The following is a 27826-nucleotide window of genomic DNA, read 5'->3' as shown; positions in this document are numbered from 1 at the left end:
ATCTTGGGTGTGATAGCTTTGCTGGATAATAACGGCTTTGTATGAAGGGTATGTGCAGAGTTATGTGATGGTTATACTGGTAGCTCAAACACAGGGAAAATGAAAGGTAAAAATGAACTACATCAACACTTATTTAAAAAAATTCTCATGCAGGTTTTTAGTCTGTAAGTGCCCCAAAACTAATTTTTCTTGTGGCAGTAAGTGTTGCCAATATGACCGATAAAAATGTGTGGCGTATACGCGCTCAGCTCTGCATAAATAGGTGAAAGTTCATCCGTGTGAATTCCTGGTGTATGGTATCTATGAGGGAGTCCGAGTCTGTGGTCTTTTCAGTCGTACCGGTTGGTTGAGACGGCGCGCTGTGTTCAGGTGTGTACGTGAAGGAGAAAGAGCTCCTGTAGATCAGGCCGTCCAGTCGAATCAGAGACAGGGGCACCGTGATGGGTTGTCGCATCCATCTCCATTCACCGCTCAAAACGGACACGTCAGGAACGACGCACAGCAGAGACCTCGATGACCTTAGAGGGACAAATTATATCAACGTGACCACCAGCAAGTCTCCAAAATTATTTCAAAATGTATTAAAAACGTGTTCCCTGGTGAGTAAATACTCTGTGAATGAATCTCCATCAACGGTTTAAGAGAATTGTGTCCATTTTGTATTATTTATGAGACTTTTATACGTGATGAGATTAAAAGGAGCAGTTCACCCTCAAAATGAAAATTCTGTCATCATTTACTCACCCTCTTCTCATTTCAAACCAGTTTGACTTACTTTCTTTCGCAGAACACAGAAGATATTTTGAAGAATGTTGTTAACAGCCCCCCATTCACATATTTTAGGCATTTACCCAAAAACCCATTCAAAAAACTCTGCGAGTGCTAAAATGATAACTCACTTCTGGGTTTTGCATACAAAAATGTTATTTCTGTGGTACTCATTTAGGAGAACGGAGAATGTTATAGACACTTGGCGGTTTGGCTATTCAATACACTCCACAAAGAATGGTGCTAAAAGGCTCTTTTTAGTGCTACTCGGAGCGCAATTTTTCACATATATGCGGCAATTGAAAAATAAAACCCAACTGGACTAATTACAGCTTTCAGTTTACATTGAAATTTCATTTTAGTTTGTTTATGGACACTAAACACTAATTTATTTGACCTGTTACATAATGTGCATGTTGGTTTGGAAAATCAAGAAAATGCTGGAAAAAGTCTAATGTTGAATTATGGGAATTGTTATATCATTGAAGAATAAAGTGAACTGCAAATTATACGGACCCAACAAGTATTATTTGTTAAGAATGTCTGTGCATTTATGGTGTTATTATTTGGACGAGACGTGACATGTTTAGTTGAAAAAAGAAGACGTGAAACAGTTGAGCGTTTTAACAGTCATGCAATTTAAAAGTAACATGTTAAATCAATTGTGATAATAGCATCATGAAAAATGCTCACAATCCCAAAGGCCAGCACTAGAAAATACTAAATTTTAATGTAGTTTTTTATGAACAAACATATATTTGTATATATTTTTTGTGTGTTGATCTTGCGATTTCACATCATCTAGACACTGTAGGGACTATATTTACGAAATGTATATGGATATTAAATACTCATGGTAAGTTCTTTTGCGCAATCGGACGATAGTTGTTTGTTAAAATCGGTATTGGCCAGCTGTGCATCCCTTATTATAACTCACTTACTTAACTTAAAGGTCTCATAAACTGGCTTGATGTCTCTGCCTTGATGTTTTTTTTTATTGAAACTAAGTCACGAGATATAAAACGGCCATTAAATTCTGTTTTGAAGTTTAAAAAAGCATTAATGGGTAATAAAATATATGATTCACTTGAAAATACACAGTTTAGTTTTTCAAAACAGCTGCTGGACCACACTTGCTTACCATACCGTACCACTTTTAGAGCTTTTTCCCAAAATCTTACCAAAGTAAAAGCACATGAGCAGATATTTAAGGTAAATGCTAACCTGAACATGGTCTCTGCCTCCATGTTTCCAAACCAGACCTTTAAATGAGGACTGAAGTTTTCGCCATGAAGCTCCAACATGGCCACATGACCTCCACCATTTAACTACATTAAGTCCAATAAAATAAAGACCTATCCTTGTTTAGTTAAAACACAAATGATTAAATAAAAAAATATTTAATTGAAACGTATTGAGTGGCTTGTGGGTTCTGACCTCAAGTCCATTGATGATGGGTAATGGGCTGATGGTGGTCGGATGACTGGTCAAACTCTCACTGAAGGTATATTCCACAACCTCTGTTCCAATGATGGTCCAACATGAGCCATCATTCAATAACACCTTGTTCCTCTCTTTCGGGCATGGAGAGGCCTATACAATGTAAATGAGATACTGAGATATTATTAGTTAAGCAAATGTACGGTACTTATTCATCTGATGGGCATCATGTGCTCACCTGGAACTGTATAATTTTTTCATTGGACAGGCAGAGGTACATGTGACTGCCGTCTCTGAACTGAAACGTACATTTATGAAGCTGAGACACATGTTCATCCACGTCTAGACACGCATGCTGCTTGTTCACCTTGCGTATTATCTAGAAGGTTAGAAAATAGTGTTCAGACAAATTCAACTGTTTGCACATTTTGTACACTCTTTAAATGGATAGTTTATCCAAAAATCAATACATTTTTTGTCATTGACTCACCCTCATGATTTTTTCTTTCGCAGAACACAAAAGACATTTTGAAGAACCTTTGTATCCAAACAACATTGAGCCCCATTGAGTTCCACTGTATGGGTACTAAACCACTCAGACATTTCTTTAAATATCTTCTATTGTGTTTCAACTTCAGAAAGAGTCATACAGGTTTGGTATGAAATGAGGGTGAATAAATGATGACCCTTTTTAATTTTGGATGAACCAACCCTTTATGTTCCCCAAAAATTATCTATGTCTTTGAGAAATCTGATACAGGCCATAAAATAGGTCCCATCATGCATCACTGCACCTGGTCTCATTCGCTTCCCCTCCACAACACATGTGTGCTGTACAAACCACCTGACTGTTCCAACAGTCAGCCATTTCGAACAACTAAAACAACATTGAGAAGGCCTAGTCTGTATGTTTGCAGTAAATATGGTATTTCAATGTCGTCCTTGGCATTTTAATTGAGTGCTTTATCAGCAAATTGTGACGCATGTCTGTATCAGATTCCTTCCAAAAAATATAACAAGAATGGAAATATGGGACTCAATATGCTCCGGAGACACGCATGAGAAACAATTTAGATAAAAGTACACACAGAGAATTAAATGTTTTGCACTTACTTAAATCTCTCTCGCACAGATTCTGAACAATGCACACATTTAATAGTTTTTTCCATCACGTACCATAGGTGGCAGAGCGACGCCCGTGTTGGTGCACACCAGCTGAACCACGCTGCCGTAACAGATGTAGCTTTCGCATCCTGTATATTCATTCCGATCAGACTGCCGCTCATTCACTACAATGATAAGAGTGAGTATTAGGGATCTTTCATGTAGAGGAAGTGGGTGAAAACATTGTTTTTCTCTTGCTATACCCCCTGACACTTAGATTTGACACTGGATGGGGGTTAAACCTGTTTATGGTACTTTTATGGCGTCTGTTGAGCACATGTTGCAGACTTTTAGAATCTGACCTTTTAGAACTAGGCTTCAGTGTTCTGGAATGGAAGCACATTTTACTTTAAAATGCAGTGAGGCGCCAACAGCGGTCCTTTATTTGCACTAGATGTCCGAGACTGAGAGTGATTGATATTTAGCCAGTTGTGTTTCTTTAACTTATTTAGCTACTGTGGCAACCAGTGCATTGTAAACCAGTTTTAGGCAACATACAGCAGGTATGTGCATTTATTCTGGTGAAGAGAGTTAAGTGCTGTTCACACGATGGATGATTTCTATAAAAATATAGAAGAACAATATTGCTGGGATTGCTTTCAGAGCGATTAAAATGGACACAATTTTAAAGGGGTCTTATGGCGCGAAAACATGTTTTTCTGTGTTTTTGGTGTGTTATAAGTTGCCCATGCATGTATTAGACACGTAAAATTGGAAAAATGAAAGTGTGGGAACAAAAGATGCATTCTATCTAAAAGCGAATGCTCACCCAGATCTGCCTGAAACACCTCGTGTAACCACACGGCCACAAATCTACGTCAATTCATGGTATGATTTGACTAAGACCGCACAAATTTATACACATGTAAGATACCTTTCAGTCCAATTGCTTTGGAACATGAATATGGTAAGAGGCGTTACATTTCCCTCACACGCTTGCAGTATTCCACCAATCACTACACACTGGTTAACTGGCCAATCATAGCACACCTCGCTTTTCAGAACGATGAACATGTTTCTCAAAATGTTTTTCAACAGACTTGAAGAGAATTATGTGAAGTAAACTTGAATTTTTCTGTTTCAAACAGAGATGCCGATAAAGACTGAAAAGTTACGTACTGCATCTTTCAGTAATTTTAAAATACATTCGGTTTAAAAAAAAACGTTAGCACCTATGATAAGCAAAGCGATGCTTTGCTTGAAACTGAATTTTTGTTCTAGTGTCTATGCATGACAGATTTAAATGTCGAACAGTAATAGCAAACATGTTGGGTCATGTTCTTGTCACCTGCTGTAGTTGTCAAAATACATTTTTTAACATTGTAAATATGTGAATTGGATCTCAGACCCAGAGTAATAGTGAAGGCAGTCCATTGTCTCGCGCTGGCAACAAAAGCCCCGTCTTCCACCGCCAGGTATCTCGTGCTGACTGTCTGTGATCGCAGACGATTAAACAGTGACACTTTTGAGCCCGATATAATACACACTGTAAAACAAACACACAGAAGAAAACAGAGGCAGAATTTTTACTGCACAGTGTGAGTATTGAAGTACTATGTCTATTTTTACTTATTTAAAATAAAATGAAATCACAAATTTCACTGTATCAGATTTTCGCTGCATGATTATCATGTTTGTTAAATTTTCAGTGATATTTATTCGAATGTTTTGAAAGAAATGTTGCAATCGGTCAAATTCATCCTTAATTTAGTGTTTTGTCTTTTTATTTGGCCATTAAATCACACTCAAAATAAGGAGGCAATGATAGACAGTTTGTAACCATTGTTACAATATCACAAAATCTGTAGCCTTGCATTTTGGGGTATCACGGTTCTTGACAATACTGGAATATGGTTTGAAGAAAAAAAAAATGTTTTGCAGAGTAAGATATACACATAGGGAGTTGCATAGCAATGTGAAATTGTGGGGGAGATTACTGAAAAAGAACAGCACAATGCTAAAAATGGCCTTAATTTTATATTTACTTGATTTTCAGGTCCAATTTGACCGAGACCCAGGGATGCTAAGATCCCGTAGAGAACAGGTGGGTTTGAAGGACGAATGAGATTTTTTGACCCGTACAAATTCTTTTGTGAAACTTTCCAACATACATATTGGGAGCAAGAAGTGAACACTACAACTGACAGATACTGTGACTAATTCCAGCTTCCTTCTCTCTCTGAAACGTTGTCTCATTGTCTCTCTCTCCAACAGAGCGATGAGGAATTCACCGTCAATTGACCGCTGCTCTCAAATGTCGCACAGTCACAGCGTCTCTTTCTTCCCTTTAGAATTTCTCTGTGGATCCAACAGTCAATGTCAACAGAAGATGCCTCTCACAGTGTGCTTTAGGATCAAGAGGTGAGAGGTCAAATGTCTGACTCTTGTGGCAATGGCTGCCAGGTGACACCGTTGAGGGTCTTGACCCCACTTCATGGCATACAAAGACGCACAAATATGGCAAGAAAAACGTACAGGGGTTGGGTTGCTTAACCTATTGCGTAATGATCTTTGGGCAGTCAGAACATGCAGTCATGTGCATACTTACGGTCAGCGTTTTTCATGGATTGCCTCTTCTGTGACGGTTTGGAGATGATTTTAATGAGTCTGCTGTGGAATGAACCAATTTCTTGCCCTCCGTTGTGAAACAAGTGAAGCAGAAGCCGAAAGTGCTTTCGTTTGTCCGTGTCGGAGATGTACAGGGTTTTAGCGCAGGCAAACATCTGAGAGAGAGAGAGACTTACAGATGCATAAATTCATATTTTTCATGGTCACCCAGCCACACTTCTTACAGTACCCCAAACTGGTTGTAATGTCGGTAAAGTAAACATCTCAACCCGTCTCCAAATCTATCTGTACACATAGCAGTTGATGTTCACTCATAAACCTGTCAGGCATCCACTTTGATCGCTCGGTTTTGTGTCTCACCCTCTTGTCTTCCTGCTCTTCAAAGCTCAGCTTGAAGCTGTCTGTCTGAGGATCGGCGGAGCTGTCCAGACCCATGTACCCGAACAGACGACAGCTGGACTCAACCAGACCTGATGCTGAGTCAACAGAAATGGAAACGTCCGGTTTCAGGTTCCTTAAGAGGTCCTCTGTGTTACATATTACTGTTTACTATCACATTTCGGTGAGAATAAGGGTCTCTGACCTCTAAGCTGCTCATGTCTGACTTTCCATCCGTGCCCACTAAGATACACACAAGGAGGGGGGCAGAAAAACCTTTGAAGGAACGGAAGCACGGTTAATTTTCAATAATAAATATAGGAAGGAGGGGAATGGAAGCTGTACTTTCTCACCTTTTCTCATTGCCGTATGACTTCTGAGCAACTTTGGCATGTAGGATGATCACCGATTGGTCAGGTCTGAATTGAAGGTATTGCCTTACCGACTCTCTGGTTACCCTTGGCAACAAGGGAAAATTTTGCTCTTCCCTAATGATGCACAAAAGTGTTCATTTTACTTGGAAAAATGTTTGTAAGGCAAAATATTTCCTTTCCAAATTCATGACAGTTTACTTTTTTAAATAAACATTTGATTAATTTCCGGAGTTTATGCTTTAACATCATTTAAATATTTATATCATTTTTTTAAAGTGGGAGCATTAAAAGGCTTTCCTGACGGCTATTTATTCTTGTGGTAGTTCTACTGAGCTAGCTTTAACCAAACTGGAAAAAGTATCCTGTGTAATTCAGTAATGCTGAGTAATAAAGGTTGGATATACTGAAGCAAATACCAGTCAGGTTTTTCATTGGAGGATTAAAACTGCAGACAGTGATGCAGAGAAAAGAAAACAACATTTATTCTAAGAAATAGGAAATACATTTGAGTCTGCATTTAATTTATTATAGAAAGCTGGGTTATTTTGTGCCGTACATGAGTCCGGTTCATTACAAAAAAATGTTGGAAACTTATTTTAAAATAAATCCTGTTCATCCCAATCTGAATTTCAGGATAGATGCCATGAGGCACGGCGGGAAGTCTGTTCTTTCTTTCTGTTAAATCTTATGATGCATGTTTAATTAATAAATAATCTTGCTACAGTATGAAGAATGATTATAATTCACAATATAACTGTGACATATAATTCACATTTTCTTCCTGTCATATGAATCTTTGTTTGTGCAATATGTTGTCTAAATATGTACATTTCTTGGATTGGAACGAAATGTAAAAGTGTGTCTGCTGGCATGGTGAAGCAGGCTTTAGATGTTTCAATCAGTCTGACTGGGTTTTTATTGGTGTATTCCCAGAAGGATGTGGGGTCAAAGGGTGAGTCGTGGTGTTATTTCCCATGTAGAGCACATTAGGAAAAAGGTCGACCTGGACATCAGCTTTATGGTTTTTATTTATTTATTGTGCACTGTGTGAAATCTTTTAAACCTTTGTGATTTCATTGACATGACATTATAAGCATTAACTGAAGTTTTGTCAATTTCATGTTTACTGTTTGTAATTTTGACAAATCCACCTTCACACTACAAGCTTTAAAGTTATTTATTTATGGTGAATTTTTTATGTTAAAGACTACAAGATTGGGGTCACTTAACATTACATTTTTTTCCACACTTTATTATAATAGTAAACTCTTTTTAATAGTCAACAATTATTAATAAGAATTATTTTAAATTAGTAAAGAATTCAAATATTTTTGTCTGCAGATGGATTTTCAGACATTTAAGCATACACATGCAGATCAAAAGGTTTGTAAGGTCAAATACAATTATTAAAATACAAATGTGACCTAAGTGACCAACACATTTGATTAGTAGTTTATTTATTACAAAATATGTGAATGTTGTTTTCCAAATATTCTAATAGAGCTTTTAATGATACTTTACAGGGACAAAATCGCCATCAATATAAATATTAGTTAGAATCAAACAATGATAAAGTCATATCCCTCTTATAGCTTAAAATCAATTGGACTTCAAGAGGTCATCACTTTGTGGACTGAAGCAAACCCGCAAGGAATTTCAGTAGGGTAAGCGAAAGAAAGCGTTAATGTTCTCTCTCTTGCTGAGCAGCCCCCCCCATAGAAACCCTGCCTGCTCTTCCAGTGTGGGACGGGGGTGGGATCTACATAGATTTAATACCTGACCAATGTCTTGACTATTCACTCTGTGCTTAGAAAATAGTTTTGAGAGGTTACTTCACTCAGAGAAACGCTTTGACTTTTAACAGCCTTATTAAACCATCGCCGTGTCGTTTTTGTCGCATCTTTTGCCAAAAGGAGACTGGATATCATTCACAGTTTGTGCAGGAGATATCTAACGTTAGCCATACCTGCCCCATCCCTGTGAGCGCGTGTCTGTTCTCAGGAGAGTGAAGGAGTCTGACGTGCACAGGTGAGAGTTTGTGGAGTCCACAGTGGGGAACCCTGGAGAATTAAGAAAGATATAATGTTGCGTAATTGTATCTCATGAAATGTAACAAGGTAACAGATTTTGTGGATGTGAAGATTTCTGAAAACGATTATCAAAGCATTATAGAGTTACAAATGTCTTTTTCATCATCAAAAAGGCGTATTTTAAAATCGACCTCAAGGTTTGTCATGTACAACAAGTTCAATGTGGTTAGCATCATTTTTTGCTAAATATATTTTACTGCAGTTTTCTTTTAATCGTTTTCTGTTTAAAAATATGTAACAAAATCATACGGTAATATATTCTATATTAAACTATTAATTATGATGTTTAATCTCTATAAAACGCATGCGTTTTTTAAAGATTATTGCACTTGCGCTTGGTTTTTGTCTCGTAGCAATAATGTATAATAGTAATATGAGTGTATAGTACTTAATGTTATTAATACTTCATGAGTCTAGAACTGACATCTGCATTGAGAACGAGCGATGCGACAAGACAGACGCGTTGTCGCGTTGTCGCGTCGCGTAACTTCTCTCTGACGAAGTGCACAGCATAGAATTTATGTCAGATCATAATGTGCTTAATTCTGTATACCAAAAAGCAACCGTGTCACATGAAAGCAATATCGTATAAATTTAGATGTAATATTATTGTCTTCACTTTATTAAATTAAAGTGACTACATGTGATTACAAATATATTTTATAATATAACTGGGTAAAACCTGTAAAACATATTATTAGGAGAATAAACCATGGTTTTACTACAGTAACCAGTTTTACCAACCCGTTGGTCAACAAATTCGATAGTGTAACTATACAATTGGTAACCAAATCAATCTGACAAAACATGGTTTCCTAAGGGTAGGGAAGTCCCTTTTCCAAAATGCAAAATACACCAGTTTTAAGCTTCAGCCACTGTTACATGCTTTAGGTGCGCAGTGGTTGGCTGGAGGCGAAGCTTCGAATAGTAGCAAAGTGTCACATCTGCTTTCAATCTTCCCCTAACAAGAAACTGCTGTTATTTAATCCATTGAGCTCTGAAGCTGTCCATCAATCCGGTGCCAAAGAACCCACGCTCCACACTTTCCTAGACCTCTAATACTCTTATCTTTCGCGCACATTGGGACTTTCTTTGGTCTGCCTGTGCCTCACATCAAGCTGAGAGAAAGGTTTACACTGTGAGGTTTTGTCCGATCCCTCTGGGCTAAACTGATCTGAAGAGCTTAAACAGTCTTTCAGAGATACACACATCAGTCTGGAAGCGTTTTACTGCCTCTCACCTTTTACTGCCTTCCCTCCCTGCTTCTTATGATGGCTGTATGTCTAGTTTTAGGTTCCAAAGAGCAGCTGTTCTTACATCTATCTTTATCACGCCCCATGGTCTGTGTGTGCTTTTTAGTCATCCTCCATGTGCATATGTCATTTTTCACATTTTGTTGTATGTGTTTATATATATATATATGTCAAGAATAGGTTTCATATTCCAGCTCAAAATTAGTTTAGAAAATCCCTATTTTAAAACTATTAAATTTTTTTGCATTGTGACTAATTTCACAATAATTCAACCATATTACATTTTTCCGTAATTTTATTTAGTATGTATTTACCATCGTACATGGTTGTGATGTCATTACGATGATTTAAATAAAACGTGTATATTACAGAACAAATTGACAGTAATAATCATACAGTAACGATGATCTACTAAGAAACAATATTGTGGATAGTGAGAATTCTTTTTAATTGAAAAAAATATGCATTACAGGAATGCATATGATTTGGGGTCACAATGCGAGGATAGTCCTAATATAGTCCGTCTCTTCTAAATGTGCCATTGACTTTTTGATTAACCCCAGAAGAAGAATGACCTCCATTGTAAACAGAATTTTCTCACTCACCCGTATCTTCTTCTCTTCGCTCCTGCATGACTCGATTGTATCCCAGTCCCTTCCAAACGCAGCCCTGGTTTATTTTATATTCTCTTTTTGCAAGACTGCGTCCGACAAAGGTATTTTGCAAGAGTAGCTCTCCATCCCCACATCCAATAACTGTGTTATCAGCCTCATAGCAGCATTTGTAAATCTATATGCGTGTTTGTTTTTAAAGATAGTTACCTACGCAGGTGCTTGATTCTCACGCCTTCCTACACGTGGCAAACAGCTCACCCTTGAATAGGGCGTAAAGTCCAAAAATAATTGTTGTTTGGATGTCAGTTGGTCAAAGACAAGCAAATATTCATCTTTTACTTTAGGTTTTCTGAATAAGTAAGCGTAATTGGAGACAATAACTGCTTTCTAACTTAGCGGTCACATGTATTGAACATTATCCACATTATTTCCTGGATTTCTGTAATGTGGTGGGTCTTTTGGTAAATAAAGCTCTATTATAATTGACTGCATAGCTGCTCAGCCCCTAACCTGAAAAATAAAACTTTGATGTTCTCAAAGTTCATTCAGAAGTGCGCATTAGTTTTTTAGACAATTCAGATTACATTATTCACTTCAAGTTTTTTTCTAGAGACTAATTATATGTGTGCACCACATGGTCTGTACCATCTTCAAGTAATGGTACCATGTTCCCTGTGAGCATTGAATAACCAGTTTAATCTTCGGAAATAATTGGCTGCCTTCCTACACGATGTGTATACGAATGAGTGTGTGCGTAACCATAATCAAAGCAGAGTTAAGGGCCGCGGTAGCTCGTGTGCGCGATCGCAGCCCAGTGTACACACAGCACAGAGGGGCTCATTGTATTTACATGACACAGGGCACTGTAGTCTACAGTCTCCCTGAAGCCCACAGCTATGTGCAGAGCTTTTATCAGGCCTGAGAGAAAACTACCACGAGTCATGGAGGACACTTGAAATCAGAATGTGTCTCTTTTACTCCGTAGGGTACATGGTGACACTTATTATTTAGTAAATGTCTTTCGAATGCTTGTATGCTGGGTATTTTTTACTTTCTCTGTGTTTCCATTGTAAAAGAAGAGTTCGCTAAAAAATGTCAGTTCTGGTGCAATCTGTGAAGTTTTTGGTTATAAATAAATAAAAATGAGTTATTGCACTGCTGGAAAAAAAAATTTGGCACTAGTTTAATAGAAATTATTGTTGTTCTATTGGTTCTCAAGTTAACGTCCCACCAATAGAATCCATCAAATACCAGTAGACACTAATTGTAGTTTCCATTGAATATAATAATTACTTCCATACATTTTCTTTTGTGTTTTGTGAGGGGTTCTATTTCCTGCTGAGAAAAGAATAACAGAGAAGGTGTAATGGTTTTAATGGTTTTAAAAGGATTTGTATTGGTTTTAACAGAAACTGTAATGATGTGTACTGGCATGTAAAGGATTCTTTTATTTGTGGGATGTTAAAACACACTACAAAGTAGAATTTTGTAATGGTTTTAATGGAAAAAAGCTTTGAAGGGGTTGTTATGGTTGTCTAAAAGGAAACCATTATATTAACTTTTTATTTATTTATAATATGTACAGTATATGTTTTTTTACAGTGCAGATTGACAACGGTGAGTTTATAATAATGATTTATTATAAAGCTGTCGGTCATGAAATCATTTGAAATGTGATTTTGACAAAATTTGACTTGCAACGTTGTTTCAAACAGACACAACCCTGCTGAAAAAAACAATAGAAACCCACTAGACACCATTAACATTAGTTTTTTCCATTAAAACCATTACAAAATGTTATTTTGTTGTGTGTTTTGTGCATTATTCCAATAGGATTTTATCTCCCACCAATAGAATTCATCACATACCAGTAGAACCATTACAGTTTCCATTAAAACCAATACAAATCCCTTTAAACCCATTAAAACCATTATCATTTTTTACTGGTTTCTTTTGTTTTTTTTCAGCAGGGAAACCTTCCGAAAATAGACAAATAGGCAAAAAACAATAGAACCCTGCCCAAAACACAATAAAATATATAATGTTTATAATGGGAATCGTATTGGTTTTAATGGAAGCTATTATGATGTCTACTGGTTTGTGATGGATTCTATTGGTGGGCTGTTATCTGGCAGATTAATCCTATTGTAATAATGCCCAAAAGGCAGTACAAAGGGAATGTTTTAATGGTGTTAATGGAAAAAGCTAATGGTTCATAATTGTATTTTTAATGGAAACCATAAAAAAATTCTGTGATGGTTTCTAGGGTTTCTATTTTTTCAGCAGGAGAATATGGTTATGAATTGCAACTTTTACCCAATATAATGGAACGTCATTTGTGTTTGGAACGAACCGCCTGATCTTGTTTTGATAGGAAACCAGCACAGCCCTCATCTATCTAGTCTTTATCCACTGGACTCACAGACAGAAGAATTTATGTCAACCCGTGACACACACGTGACTTTGACACTCTCTCAGCGCCCCTGATAATGAGAACCCTTATCAGGCCCTCGGACATACGAACCTCTTTGTGAAAGTCAAAGTGACAGACAGCCCATCGTTTACCAATGTCCCAGAAGCTGTTATTTTCCAGCAATGACTTCACACAAGCGTTTGAACTGGAAGCCAGTAGTGATATAATTGGACCAGAGGTCTGTTAATTCCTCCACGTTAACGGTCTCTGTGTAAAAACACTGCTGTGGAACATCTGTTTGGTGATGCTGTTTTGCGGCAAGCTCTGACTGGAATGCGTTTTAAACACAAAATTCCCCTGATCTGGAATTTCTCTCTTTTTCTTACATAGCCAATTGTGGTGAGTTCGGGCCTTTGTCGAAGAAACATGACACGAGCGTTGGTGTATGTTGGTTTGCTGATAGCCATAATGGCTGCTGCGGATGCAAGGCCTCAATCAGGTTGGTTAAATCACCATAGTAATATTAAAAAAGCAATTTTAGCAGAAGCAGAGGTAGACGCTACCTTAGAATCTATCAAATTACAGTGGTTCAGTGGTAGGACAATAGCATCAATATTAGGAAACCAGACTTTTTTGCAATTTGCGAGCTTAGTTAGCTAGTTTTGTGTAGCCTGTTAACTGTCACCCGTTCCGTATACGGGACACCTAAGTTTGCGTCAATATTGTGCACGTAATTTCTAATCGAATCATGACAAACTATATATCATTGGAATGGTCTAAGACTCTAGAATACACATTTCGTTGGTGTTTTTAAAAATAATTTATGTTGGGAGAGGAATTGATTCTTTGTGTGCTTAGATTTTTTTATCCTTTTGCAACCTGTATTTTTTTATGTATTTTTTAATCCAAGAGAATCATAAACTTTTTTATTTCTTTTTTTACAAACACACCTTTAATTTTTTATGTGTGTGTGTTTTTTTTGTTAGCAATAATCAGCTACTTTTCTTTTTTCAAACGAGACCAACCGTAAATCTGTATTCCAAAGAATTCATGAGTTACCACCATTTTAGTTCCAACATGCGTTTTCATGTGTAGGCTCAAAAAACTGACAGTTAGCAGTAAGGACCCAGATTTTATTACAGATCTGTAGTATGAAAGTAGCTAGTCAAAAGTCACAAATATTTAATTCTTTTTTCCCACATTTTATAGCTGAACCCAAATGTAAATCCGGCCCGGTCGACCTTGTGTTCATCATCGATGGCTCTCGCAGCGTCCGTCCCCACGAGTTCGAGACCATGCGCAAGTTCATGATAGACATCATCAATGAACTGGACATCGGCCTGGAAACTACAAGAGTCGGCGTAGTCCAATACTCCAGCCAAGTCCAGAGCGTGTTTTCCCTCAAATCCTTCAGCAAGCCAGCGCAGATGGTCAAATCCATCAACGAGATCATTCCATTGGCCCAGGGCACCATGACCGGCCTGGCCATCCGTTACGCCATGAATGTGGCGTTCTCCCCTGAACAAGGCGCCCGTCGTAACGTTCCCCATGTAGCGGTCATTGTGACGGACGGTCGCCCTCAGGACCGTGTGGCTGAGGTGGCTGGCGCCGCGAGAGAGTCCGGCATCGAGATTTACGCCATCGGTGTCGCCAGGGCTGATATGACATCACTCAGAGCGATGGCCTCTCCGCCGTTTGAGGATCACGTGTTCCATGTGGAGAGCTTTGACTTGATTCATCAGTTTGGGCTGCAGTTCCAAGACAAGCTTTGTGGTGAAGTATTTCTACAGATTATATTTGCTCCATTGCCTGAATATGAGGGTCTAGACATTTGTGTCCTTTGACCCTTCCATAGTTGTAAATAAAATCCCATTCATATCCCAGCGCAAATACTAAGCAATAACATGAAAATACATAACAGCAGTATGTGCATGCTTATGAATGTCATTGCATTAAATAACCCAATGGTTGACTTGTCCATATTTAACCCATCCGGGATTAAAACAACTTTCAATATTTTTCCATCCTATTGCAACTATTTTATGCTAGTCTTGCATTGTCACAACTGACGTGTACGTCGAATCTGCAGGGATGGACTTGTGTCTCGAGTCGGATCATGGCTGTAACCACATCTGCGAAAGCTCTCCTGGTTCCTATCAGTGTCTCTGTCTTCCTGGATACACGCTGAACGAGGACGGCAAGACCTGCACACGTGCGTATCCTTAAAAAACACGTTACAGAAATATGACAGTTAGCATTCCACCGGTGCTCAACAGGTGTGTGTTTGTGTCCTCTAGCCATCGATCTATGTGCAGAACAGAAACACGACTGCCAACAGATCTGCATCGCTTCACCTGGATCCTTCACGTGCGACTGCCACACGGGATACACGCTCAACGATGACAAAAAGACCTGCAAAAGTGAGCAATGCACACGTTGAAGTGTATCGTAACGCATTCATAAACATGCTTGAAAAAAATATTGTGTCACAGCAGACGGGTGGAGCTAAAGTCTCATTTAAAGTTGTAATCTGTAATATGTACTCAACTTCTGTTTTATGTCTGTTCTAGTGATCGATTACTGCTCATTTGGGAATGACACCTGTGAACAGCAGTGTGTCAGTGTACTCAATGGCGTTAACTGCAAATGTAATGAAGGATACACACTCAATGATGACCTAAAGACGTGCACAAGTTAGTAAGGGCGACCAGCCGACAGTTGTTTCTTACCTGACTTAAAAGTTCTAATTCACATTGGTACACCAAATTGGTACTTGACACACCAAAGTGTCTTTTCTTCAGAGTAAATATATGGTATTTTCAGAATGACAGTATATAAAACTACAGCACCTTGGAATGCAATGTTTCTTTTGTGCACTGCACGGAAATTCCCAGATGGTTTGTGTGTTTTTACACAATATTGGCAATTACATAGCATGGTTAATGAAGACAGTTAAAAATAATACAACTTAAATGTTGTATATCATTATACGTTGCATACTGTTTGTAAATGCTTGCTTTGATAAATTGTTGTAAGCTCAAAGGCACAGTAGGTTATTTTTTTTGGACACGTTTTTTAGAACATTACAGTAAGGTTGTATATTTTATTAGTTAGTAAAGGCATTATCTGACATGAATTAACAATGAACACTACGTCTACAGCATTTATTAATCTTGGTTCCTGTCATTTTATGGCAGGAAATGCAAAAAAAATTGTGCAATTTCATCCTTAAGGAACAATTCAATCAAAAACATTTATTTACTCACCCGAATCTGTATAAGTTTCTTTGTTCTGATGAACACAGAGAAGGATATTTGGACAAATGCTTGTAACCAAACAGTTCTTAGCCACCATTGACTACCATAGTAGGAAATTCTACCAAATATTCGACCCCTTTCGACGACCATTATAATTGTTTCTAATATGGCAGTCCGATGGTGGCCAAGAACTGGTTACAAGCATTCTTACAAATAACTTTGCTTGTGTTCATCAGAACAAAGAAATGTTTTTGACAGAATTTTTATTTTTGAATCAAAATGAGTTACAGTTGATGTCAGGTTAAATTGTTTGTCGGAATCTGTTACCGTGATAAAAAATGGCAGCATTTTGGACTTTCTGAAAAAAAAAGGACTTTGCTCACACTGTTATCTGTTTTTTAGTGATCGACTACTGCTCATTTGGGAACGACAGCTGCGAACACGAGTGTGTCAGCATACTTCAAAGCTTTTACTGTCTCTGTCGTGATGGATACACGCTCAATGAGGATGAAACATCATGCACAAGTTAGTGAGGATGACCGATACGCACACATTCACATGTGGAGGACTCACAAGTACCTAGAAGTTAAAATAGTGATCACAAGCTACACCTATCAAATGCTAAGCACAGCTCATTCTTATCACTAATGTTTTCTCAATGTGGCCTAATCTTTACTGCAGCTCGTGCACAAGTTTCTGTTGATGTAGCACACCGTCATATCCAATCTATCCATTTCCTGCTGTAACCACATGGTTTATCTATTAAGATATCGTTACAAATACACAACCACCCATCTGGAAAAAGAGTGAAGCACAGTCTACGTGTAAATCTTATGATGTTGTCTTTTGGGCAAACAAATATAGTTAAAACAAAGCAAAACACTCATTGTAGGCTCAAGACATTTTAGGGAATTTCTGAAACACAACAGCTTGGATTTTGCTTTCATGTAGTTTATTTGCTTTGCTTGCTTTGCCAAAATCTTTCTCTATCTGTATAGTGATCGATTACTGCTCATTTGGGAACGACAGCTGTGAGCATCAGTGTGTCAGTGTACTCAATGGCTTTAACTGCCAGTGTAAGGAAGGATACTCGCTCAACGATGACCTGAAGACCTGCAAAAGTCAGTGAAGATCCAAAACCATCAGCTCACAGCTGATTTTTACATTTGCTATTTAAAGAAATTCCTCAGACATCCTCTGCAGTTTTTCTCAATTGTTTACCAACAGCTTTCAAAAGTGTCATTAATGATTAAGGACTTTTTTATAAGCGAGCATCCAAATAACTTCTGTATTGACAGGTTCTACATACTATTTATTTATTTATTTTAATAACCAATGACTCTAAGCATCTTTGAGGAACCAAAAGTTTCTTCTGTGGTATTGCTACTACCAAGAACCATTTTAAGCATCTTTATTTTAGGAGTACGCTTGTGTGGTTTTCAAGGTAAAATGGTAATTATTAATTCCTGTCACCACTCTTACCTTGTTCATCAGGGTTTGCTTCTAAGTAAAAAGAAACCCTGATTCAACCTTTGGTTTCTAACGTAAAACTTTCACTCTTAAAAATACTTTATAAAGGCACTTACACATCAAGATGTTTTAGTTTTAAAAAAAAATCGTAGTGGAAAAGCGGTTCTTCATTTTATGAAAAGTAACATATTGAGAAAGAAATATGTTTGTAAGAACCTTTGACTGAATGGTTCTGGCATTGCCGTGATGAACCTTTTGTTCCATCTTTATTTTTAAGAGTGTTGTTACATTTATTTACTAGTAAGCGCAGCGCATTGGTTTTACCAAAATTCAACAAAATAAATACTTTGAAGGCATATGGTGGTCCAAAACAACTTCAAGATTGTTTTCCCCCTCACTCATGGTAGACAATTGAGAAAAAAATTAAAAAGGGAACTCCTCACATTGGAATATTTTCGAGCAGCATGTCATATATTGAAAATCTAATACATGTAATCTATATTTAGTGATCGATTACTGCTCATTTGGGAATGACAGCTGTGAGCATCAGTGTGTCAGTGTGCTCAGTGGCTTTTATTGCCAATGTAATGAAGGATACTCGCTCAACGAAGACATGAAGACCTGCACAAGTTAGTTATTTCATTCAAAATCGATTCACTAATTTAAATCAATTTTATTAAAACACAATATTTATTGTCTCACATAATGCATGGAGAATATGCATTTAAACCTTTAATTAAATAATTGATTAGTAATTAATTGTCTTCCATTTTCCAATGTTTGCCAACGCTATTTGTTAAGATTGTAAAAGTTGAACAGTGTTTGCCATTTAGTTACACACTTCCTGTTTGTTTCTCAACAAATTAGTGTGCTTTGATGAGAACATCTGTAAAAAAATATTTAAGGTAGAAATTTTGAAAATATTTGACTATTAGTGAATATTTGATAAAGTGAACTCCTAACATGTGGAAACAGAAGAAATTTATTCCTGAGGTTTATCTAATATTTACTATAATTTCCACAGCATATCACATATTTAAATTCTAATATATACCTATAATTTATTTTTAGTGATCGATTACTGCTCATTTGGGAATGACAGCTGTGAGCATCAGTGTGTCAGTGTGCTCAATGGCTTTAACTGCCAGTGTAATGAAGGATACTCGCTCAACGATGACCTGAAGACCTGCACAAGTTAGTGAAGATCCAAAATCATTCAGCCAACAATAAATGAATACATTCACCTAGAGATTATAAATGGATTTACTCAAGAATTCCAATTATTTTCTCAATTGTTTGCCTTGTGTATTTGGACCATTGATAAGCTTGCTTTTTATGTTTTTTTTAACAACTTTGGAAGGCAGAGTGTCAGAAATGTTAAGCACAAGATGGTCAAAAACAACATCTTGATAAACAATTGAGAAAAAAAAATGTTCTATACAGTAAAGCACACATTTAACCTGTTTGTTCTTGTCCTCATTCTAATACATGTAATCTATATTTAGTGATCGATTACTGCTCATTTGGGAATGACAGCTGTGAGCATCAGTGTGTCAGTGTGCTCAGTGGCTTTTATTGCCAATGTAATGAAGGATATGCGCTCAATGATGACAAGAAGACCTGCACAAGTTAGTGATGAATACATTATGAAACCTCACAAAATACATAATCACAGTTTCAAAACATCTCCAGTTCCCTTCTGAGTGCAAAATCAAAATGTAACACAACATTTTGCTTTTTGCCTGCTCTTCTAGCTGCTTGTTTAACTCTGAGCTTTAAGCTTCTCTGCTTTTCCCTGTTCCAGTGATCGATTACTGCTCATTTGGGAATGACAGCTGTGAGCATCAGTGTGTCAGTGTGCTCAAAGGTTTTCATTGCCAGTGTAATGAAGGATACTCGCTCAATGACGACAAGAAGACCTGCACAAGTTAGTGAGGCCAGATTATTAACACACACACGTCACACTGTTGTTGTGGTGACTAGAATATGTTGTGTTTTGGATTATAGTCTCCAGTAAGAGATACTGGTATCCCCACTAGTTTTTGCTGGTTCTGCTAGTAACCAGTGGTGCTATGATGATCAACCATCATGGCAGTATTTGCCGATCTATTTAATAAAGAACAAAACTTAACAAGTACATTAAAATACTTTCTAATAAATTATATTTTGAAGAAATAGTTTTATTACGATTTTGTATTTTTAACCCATCCAATGTAATATATATTTAAGGGAAAGTAAGATTCATAATAGTTCAATCTTCCTGCTATGTAGTGACATATCTCTGCTTCACATTTTATTAAGGTATAGTTCAACCAAAATTAAATTTATTTGATATTATTCGCACTTATGTTGATCTGAATTTGCATAACTTTCTTTTTTCTGTGGGACACAAGAGAACAGTCAAGAATGTTGATGTTTTTTTCGCAAAGTAAAAAGTGAATATGGACTGACATTTTGTCTTCTTTCATGTTTCTCAAAAGAAAGTTTGGTTGTTTTTCAAGTGTGGTAAACTAAAGTTTAATTTTGGGTGAGAGTCATGTTAAGTTTTAGTCATCTTGTTTAAAGCTGCAATTCATAACTTGTGCTTTAAAAAATGTACATACTTATAACAAATTTGTAGTGAATTGTGTTTAAATCTGTCACAACAGTAAGCTATTAATAATTATGTTTTAGATCAGGTTCAATTACATGCGAAATGTTAGAAAAAGGTTTGATGTCATTTGCGTCAATCGTCTGTCTTCAACCCACCTAAAATAAGTGTTTAAAATAACCTGCAATTTTATGTAGTAAACCAAAGTCTGTTTAGGGAAGTCGTGCCACTCGACCGCCATCTTTGCAATGCACCCCTGGGCAGTTATTACGTATTTCAAACAAGGCGTGAATGGGAATACTGATATCATATACGAATCACCGGCTAAAATCCCAATATTTATAAGCAACATTTAAAAATGACAAAAACTGTACCATAAGATTTATTTCCTATGATCAAATTGTGCTTAAACACATGATTTTTATGTGAAAAGCTTCGCTAGGGCGGCCATATTGAGCGTTGTGCTCCTCCCCTATTCATTTCAATAGTAGTAACTCATCTTGAACATTATATCTTTGGGTGAACTGAGATGGCAATAAAGCGACAAATGTTATGGATTGCCGCTTTAACTTTTAAAATAATATGAATAATTTTAACCACTTTATGCCTTTAAACAAGACAAAAATGGCATAAACCTTGGGACACAGCTAGCAAATTGCTCTATTCTCTTTCTAAAATCTAGTTTCTGCTTTTCTCTGCCTGTTCCAGTGATCGATTACTGCTCATTTGGGAACGACAGCTGTGAGCATCAGTGTGTCAGTGTACTCAATGGCTTTTACTGTCAATGTAATGAAGGATACACACTCAACGATGACAAGAAGACCTGCACAAGTTAGTGAGGGCAAACAAGCCGTTTCAGATCTGTACAATTAGACAATATTTGTCATGCATGCTTGCATTGCTTCAAAATCTTATTTTTTTTCCTCAAACCTTTCTCAAGGAACAGCAGCTTCGATAAACCAGCATAGTGTTAGCTATCATTCTTGGTGTGGTCTAGTTGGTTCATCAAAAGAACTTTCAGCAACAGACCATCTTACTTTTGTAATTCTAATGCTTACTAAAGCAGTATTGTGTTTGTTTTTGTCTCTTAGTGATCGACTACTGCTCCTTTGGCAATCACAGTTGTGATCATAAGTGTGTTGGTGTGCTCAATGGCTTCTACTGTATCTGCAATGAAGGATACACTCTACAGAAGAATGGAAAGACCTGCCAATGTATGTATGACAACAGACAGGTGTTATAACACTTTTGATGGCGAAAACAACGCTGGTCCAGAAGAACTTCCTGGTCCACTACACAAACATTTGAGTAAAATACAAACAACAGAATTGTATAACCTTTTAAAATGTAAAAAAATCTTTAAGATTTAATTATATATGTATATCAATTCTTGTGAAGTGGCCACAATAACGTCTTTCGTCGGAAGGTAAAAAGAGAAATTCTGCATTTATCATTACAACACGAGCAGACTTGTAATCTAACTGCGGAAATGTAGAAAGCATTCACTTTAATGGTTTATTTTGGCTTTCACATCCAGGTTACAACCTGATAATTCACCTCACAAAACGCTTTAGCCCCAAACTGCACTCAGAACATTATCTGTAAGGTACAAAAGCACTTTTACACCACACAAACTGGCACAGAAATGACCTCCCACCATTTCCTGCCTGATGGACTTCCCAGACTTTGGTCTTGGAAAACTCTTAAGCACAAGGAATATCAAGCGACCCGTTTATCATGTTTTTAGTTGACCTCCAGACATTAGCTTTGAATTATCCAGACCACTCTTTACCAGATTTCCTCCATACACTCGGTGTTGTGTAAAAAGGGACTGTTCACTCAAAAATAACAATTCTGTCATTTATTCACCCCTTTGATGTTTAAAACCTGTATATATGACTGTTTCGTTGGTGGAACACAGAAGAAGATATTTTGATGAATGTCTGTGTCGATAAAATGGACCTCAATGGAGCTCAAAATTGTTTGGTTACCGACATTCCTCAAAATATCTTTGTTTGTGTTTGGCAGAAGAAAGGAATGACGTGAGGGTGAGTAAATGATTTTCATTTTAGGGTGAACTATCCCTTTAATGTTAATGCACTTCAGTTCATGGCTGTTGTTTTGTCTCCTTCAGCGGATAACTTGTGCAACACGGTTGAACACGGTTGCGAGTATCAGTGTGTGAGCACTCCCGGACAATACCACTGCATCTGTCCCGAGGGTCATGTGCTTCAGGACGATGGCAAGACCTGCGGAAGTACTGCTGCTTTTCATTCATACCAACATTTACTACAGCTGGGATTTCCCCGTGTTGTTTTAAAAGGGGAAATGCCTAGAACACATTCCTAAAGTGTAACCAAAGGCCATATTTTATTGTTTATACACTTAGGGAGGTAAAAATGGAAATATGTTGTTTAAAAAACATTCTTAAAAGAGCAATGTGGAGATTTTAGCGGCATCTAGTGGTGAGGTTGTGAATTGCAACCAACAGCTTACTCCTCCCTTTTGAAGCACTACGGCGGCTCTCACAGGACTAAGATGTTGCTCTGAAGAGCAGTTTGTCCGTTAAGTGCTACTTTAGAAACAACATGGCACATTCCACGCAAGGGAACCCGCGATGTATGTAGAGAGAAATACATTGACCTTGCAGTTTGACCAACTTATCTTTTTTCACTAAATGCAAAATAACAATTATCCCACTCTTTTAAAAATACCAAGACCTATACAGTCAACAAAGATCACTATAACATGTCTGACAATTCTCTTTGTTTCTGGAAGCCTGCCGATCTTCCAACATCGACCTGGTCCTCCTCATCGATGGCTCCAAAAGCGTACGGCCAAATAATTTCGAGCTCGTCAAGCAGTTCGTGAACCAGGTGGTAGATCAGCTGGACGTGTCTCCCAAAGGCACACGCGTGGGGCTCGTCCAGTATTCAAGCCGGGTGCGGACGGAGTTCCCGCTCAGCATGTACCAGACGAAGGAAGAAATCAAGAAGGCCGTGATGAACGTGGAGTACATGGAGAAGGGAACCATGACAGGCCTCTCTCTCAAACACATGGTGGAAAACAGCTTCTCTGAGACAGAGGGAGCCCGTCCCGCCAACAAGAACATCCCTAGGGTCGGTCTGGTCTTTACTGACGGCCGCTCGCAGGATGACATCACAGAGTGGGCCAAGAAGGCGAAGGAAGCAGGTATTTAATTCAAGCTATAAACAATTTGAAACATTTACCTCTTTGGCGCCATCTCTGTTTGAAACGTAAAACAGCAGATTAGTTTGCTTGTTTTTAGGAAGTCATATTTTAGGCTGAAATATCTACTTGTAACCAAAAAAGTTACGGATGTAAAGTATTTACTACATGTTTCTCCCTAATGAAACAAGAATAGTTAGTTGTGGCTTTTGTGGAAGTATGTTTTTTTCTCTGCCCTGATAAAATGGTTTTATGTGCATTTTATTTGTTCAGGAATCACCATGTATGCCGTTGGTGTTGGCAAAGCCATAGAGGATGAACTGCGAGTCATTGCTTCAGATCCTGTTGAAAAACACTTCTTCTACTCAGCCGACTTCACTGCCATTAGCCAGATCGCAGAAAATCTCAAATTCAATGTCTGCGCAGGTGAGTCTGAGATGAACAGTGTTGGAAATGCTTCTTAAAGGGATAGTTCATCCAAAAAAATTAATTCTGTCATCATTATTTCACCCCTATGTCATTCGAAACCTGTAAATGACTCTTTCGTCTACGGAACACAAAAGAAGATATTTTGAGGAATGTCTTAGTGGTGTACATACAATGGTCAATGCTGGTCATCGTTGTTTGGTTACCAACATTCTTCAAATAAATTTTTGTGTTATGCAGAAAAAAGAAAGACTGCAGAAGCTCAAGAAATAACTTATTTTGAGGTGTACTATCTCTTTAAAGTCCCAAGCTACACATTTCTAAACAGTAGTTAGCTGCTGTTGAAAGCCTTACTAACTACACTGAAGTGATTTAAAGAGAGTATAACTATCAGTTACTTGGACAGGTAGACCAGCAAAAACCAACAACTATTTCAAGTATTTTGAAATTTTTACAATAGTAGGCCTACTGTAGTTGGTTGTTGTTAAATGCTGTGAACTGTTTTACAGCGCCATCTGGCGGCCTTTAAAAGGATCACAGCGTCCAGCAGTGACGAAAATCATTAACACAATATTCGTTTTTTGTAAAATGTAAGGTTTGATTAAACCATTGAAATATGAGATTTATGGAACATTACAGAAAAAAAAACCCACTATGCTGTAAGGTTAGTTAAAGGTTATGATTTGGCATTAAAGGTCAACTAGTGTGTATCAGAGAATGTAATTTTTTTTGAAGCCTAATTCACAAAAAAGCATGAGCATGAATATTTTTCTATTAATATATTTTTTTACTACATTATTTATCTGTCATGTGTTATTTTCTGGCAAGCCTCCTCAAATTCTGACCTTCAGTTTACAGTCCAGGAACAACTACGCAATAAACAGCATTTGAACACCTCTTTAATACTATGTTTGTGAATACTGGTGAAGAAGAAGTCAAATTTCCAAATTTCGACATCACTTTTAGCCCCTAATGTACCCGTGTATAAAATACGATGCAATGATTAAACATCTCTGTTTCTTTTCTCTTGTGTTTCCAGCTGAGAGTCAGGGGGAGATCGAAGTGAAAGACCCCTGCGCTTGTGAAACTCTTGTAGAGTTTCAACAGGCAACCATGTCAACTTTGGACCAACTCAATCAGAAAAATATCCTTTATATCTTCAGGGAGTTTTCTTTTGAAAACACTTAGTTATAAACTTTGTAACACTCAACCTGCACTGTTTGTACTTTGTACATGAATAACACCTCAAATCAGACGGCTTGTTAAAGACAGATGCTATTCTGCTTTCCAAGTGACTAAACTTGCGTTTTAATGCGTTTTGAGCCTCACTGATGTGGGTGGCATAGACGACTAAAAAGTTTGGGGAATGTAACACAAATTTGTTTTTATTGTACATTTTCGCTTCTGGCACGTCTGTTGGCTTATACAGGCTGTAGATTTACACAGATGCTGCAGGAGTTGAACAGAAGCTCCTGTGTAAAGAGAGAGAGAGCGCGCATTGTGTCTGCAGCTCTGATCTCTTCCAGAAAGGCCCCTCTGGTTTGGCTCCTCACATAAACCTCTGCGACCACAGCTTTCAATGGCTCTTTGTTGCCAAACTCGAACTCGGGGATCATTCATCATAGTTTAAATGGTCCTCTGTTCGTTTGCTGAGTCCAGGAACAGATGTTTCAGAAATAGATGATCAGATGATATTTGACGAGATTACAAAGAATGTGTTTTTTTCAGAGTAGGGATGTACTGTACCTGTCTGTCATCAGTTTACATTTCCTTCCCATTCTCTTTACTCGACCTATGAACTAGATTTGACATTTTCTGAGGGAAAAGTGCTATCTGCTTGATGAGGTTATGAGTGTTTTAGCATGTTGCTTTGTGACTGCTAGGGTGTTTCAAACAGGTTGCTTAGGCATTGCTAGGTGGTTTATATGATGTTTAAGTGCCAAATATATGATGCTTTGGTCTAAAGATGTGGATTGGGACGTCTTAATGTAATACTAGGAGACCTGCAAGACCAATTTTAAGTTCAATTGTAAAGATGCTTTAATACTTTTTACATTTAAAGAAATAGTTCTCCCAAAAATAAAATTTATCATTATTTATTCATCCTTAAGCGGTTTAAAACCGGTATATGACCATTTTTTCTATGGAGCATAAAAGAAGATATTTGAGAAATGTCTCTGGGGTTTTGTGACCATATATGGAAATCACTGGGGCTGGTGTTTTTGAACATTCTTCAAAATATCTTCTTTTGTGTACTTAGAAGATTGTTAAACAGGTTTAGATATGGATGAATGAATGATAAAATAATTATTATTTTTGGGTGAACTATCCCTTTAAATAGTCCTCGAATCAAAATCTTATTCTGTATTCAATTGATGAAACTTTTTTTTACAATATCAATTTACAATATCATTCTTGTCCACAGTGTGTGACACATTACATTGTAAAGTAATGTGTAGATGTCTTTTTTTGTCGTCTGAATATGTAAAATGTTTATTTTGAATGTGTTCCAACAAATATTTCAGTTGAGAAATGCATTCAAGTGTGATGAATGATGTACTTCTCATATAGGATGATCATTTCTTAACCTGAATCTACTGTCAGCTATGACCAAACGATTGGAGGTTCTGGAGAACCAGTTGCTCACAAAAAAATGATTCAGCACCAGAGAACATCGCGGATGGAAGGGTCCTGTTGGGTGTGAAGGGTCCCACAATGAAACCAAAGTTGTTCAGGTGTAGACGCCTGAGACATGAGGCTAATAATCCTGTGCCATTTTTTTCTATTTAAAAATGATCTGTGTGGTAAGGTTAATGGAAAGGTTTGTATTTAAGGTAAATTTTATATTAGGATTTATATGCTCAAAAGGGAAATGAAGTGTTATATTGGAACCACTCCTGAATACTGTAATGTCATCCCCATTGCATTTACGGTTATCTTGGTTTTGCAGCGATACAAAGTAATGCATAAAATATGTAAATATGTGGATTTATATAACTGGGGCTTGTTGTTTCGTGTTGCAGTTTCATAATATTTTTTTTATAAAATAATAGGCATTCATTTGATAAATCACAGTAAATATAGTGAAGCCGGGAGACACCAACAGTGAAATGAAACAGCAGATATTAACAGTTATTAAAAGTTGTTGCCTCTCAATGTTTTGCATGAATATTGAAAATTTGTTGATGTTAGATGGGACTGCAAACAGAACGGTTTGTGTACACTAAACAATAAAAAGGAAAGAGGGTGATTCTATGTACAAGTGCCCCTTGAGATTGCAGTTTATTATTGAAATGTAAAACACAGAATCCAGTTCAGATACCTCAGAGTTCTGTGGCCTCAGGTTCTTTGTTTTAGTTTTTATACATTTTTGCAGAATAGGCCCCATTAAAAGGCTTTTATATGTGAATTCTTATACTTTTGGATATTTCCTAATAACACTCTTTTATAAAACATTTGAGGTGTCTGTGTTTTCTTTCAGACTTTTTACACTGCTGTCATTCTGAAAATCATGCTGGAGCAGATCTCTATTACAACCTCTTAAACTTTATCAAACATACAAACTCATTGATCAACATTTACATCATTCGTTGTGTAATCTAAAAGCAGACCAACTTTTCAAAACAAAATCTCTCTTGATGCCATAAGACCTTTAAACATTTTAGAGAAAGTCCCTTATCAGTTCCATGAACCTTTCTTCATCTCTCAGTGGACATCCTAATAACTCCCTTGGACACAATCTTCTGAGAAAAAGCGTTCCTGGCAGTATTGACCTTTGTCTGTGTATGTCAATGAGATCCCTGGAGTCGTCTCAGCGCTGTCTTTGTCTCCG

The 27826-nt window shown here is 37.3% G+C and overlaps 2 protein-coding genes across 2 annotated transcripts; one reads left to right on the top strand and one right to left on the bottom strand.

The window, feature by feature from the left end:
• Positions 1–42: 42 nt before the first annotated feature.
• rbpjl (recombination signal binding protein for immunoglobulin kappa J region-like) lies at positions 43–10761 on the bottom strand. Its single transcript, XM_056751378.1, has 12 exons — positions 10641–10761; positions 8659–8752; positions 6672–6806; positions 6524–6594; positions 6301–6416; positions 5921–6095; positions 4721–4858; positions 3385–3497; positions 2447–2587; positions 2206–2361; positions 1993–2096; positions 43–518 (listed from the first exon to the last, which is right to left on the bottom strand). The coding sequence occupies exons 1-12, from the start codon at positions 10666–10668 to the stop codon at positions 245–247; spliced, it is 1545 nt and encodes a 514-aa protein (XP_056607356.1). The 5' UTR covers positions 10669–10761; the 3' UTR covers positions 43–244.
• On the top strand, positions 8519–27418 carry matn4 (matrilin 4). Its single transcript, XM_056751377.1, has 19 exons — positions 8519–8720; positions 13453–13561; positions 14272–14835; positions 15152–15274; positions 15360–15482; positions 15633–15755; positions 16722–16844; positions 17318–17440; positions 18296–18418; positions 18861–18983; positions 19295–19417; positions 19594–19716; positions 21088–21210; positions 21471–21593; positions 22514–22636; positions 23158–23571; positions 23842–23994; positions 25034–25138; positions 26593–27418. Exons 2-19 carry the CDS (start codon positions 13489–13491, stop codon positions 26649–26651), a joined length of 2844 nt encoding a protein of 947 aa, XP_056607355.1. The 5' UTR covers positions 8519–8720; positions 13453–13488; the 3' UTR covers positions 26652–27418.
• Positions 27419–27826: the final 408 nt, after the last annotated feature.

Source organism: Triplophysa dalaica, chromosome 6 (genome assembly GCF_015846415.1).
Source record: "Triplophysa dalaica isolate WHDGS20190420 chromosome 6, ASM1584641v1, whole genome shotgun sequence".
Taxonomy (NCBI): Eukaryota; Metazoa; Chordata; class Actinopteri; order Cypriniformes; family Nemacheilidae; genus Triplophysa; species Triplophysa dalaica.
The sequence above is the reverse complement of the archived record's forward strand: the minus strand, read 5'-3'. Positions and strand labels throughout refer to the sequence as shown.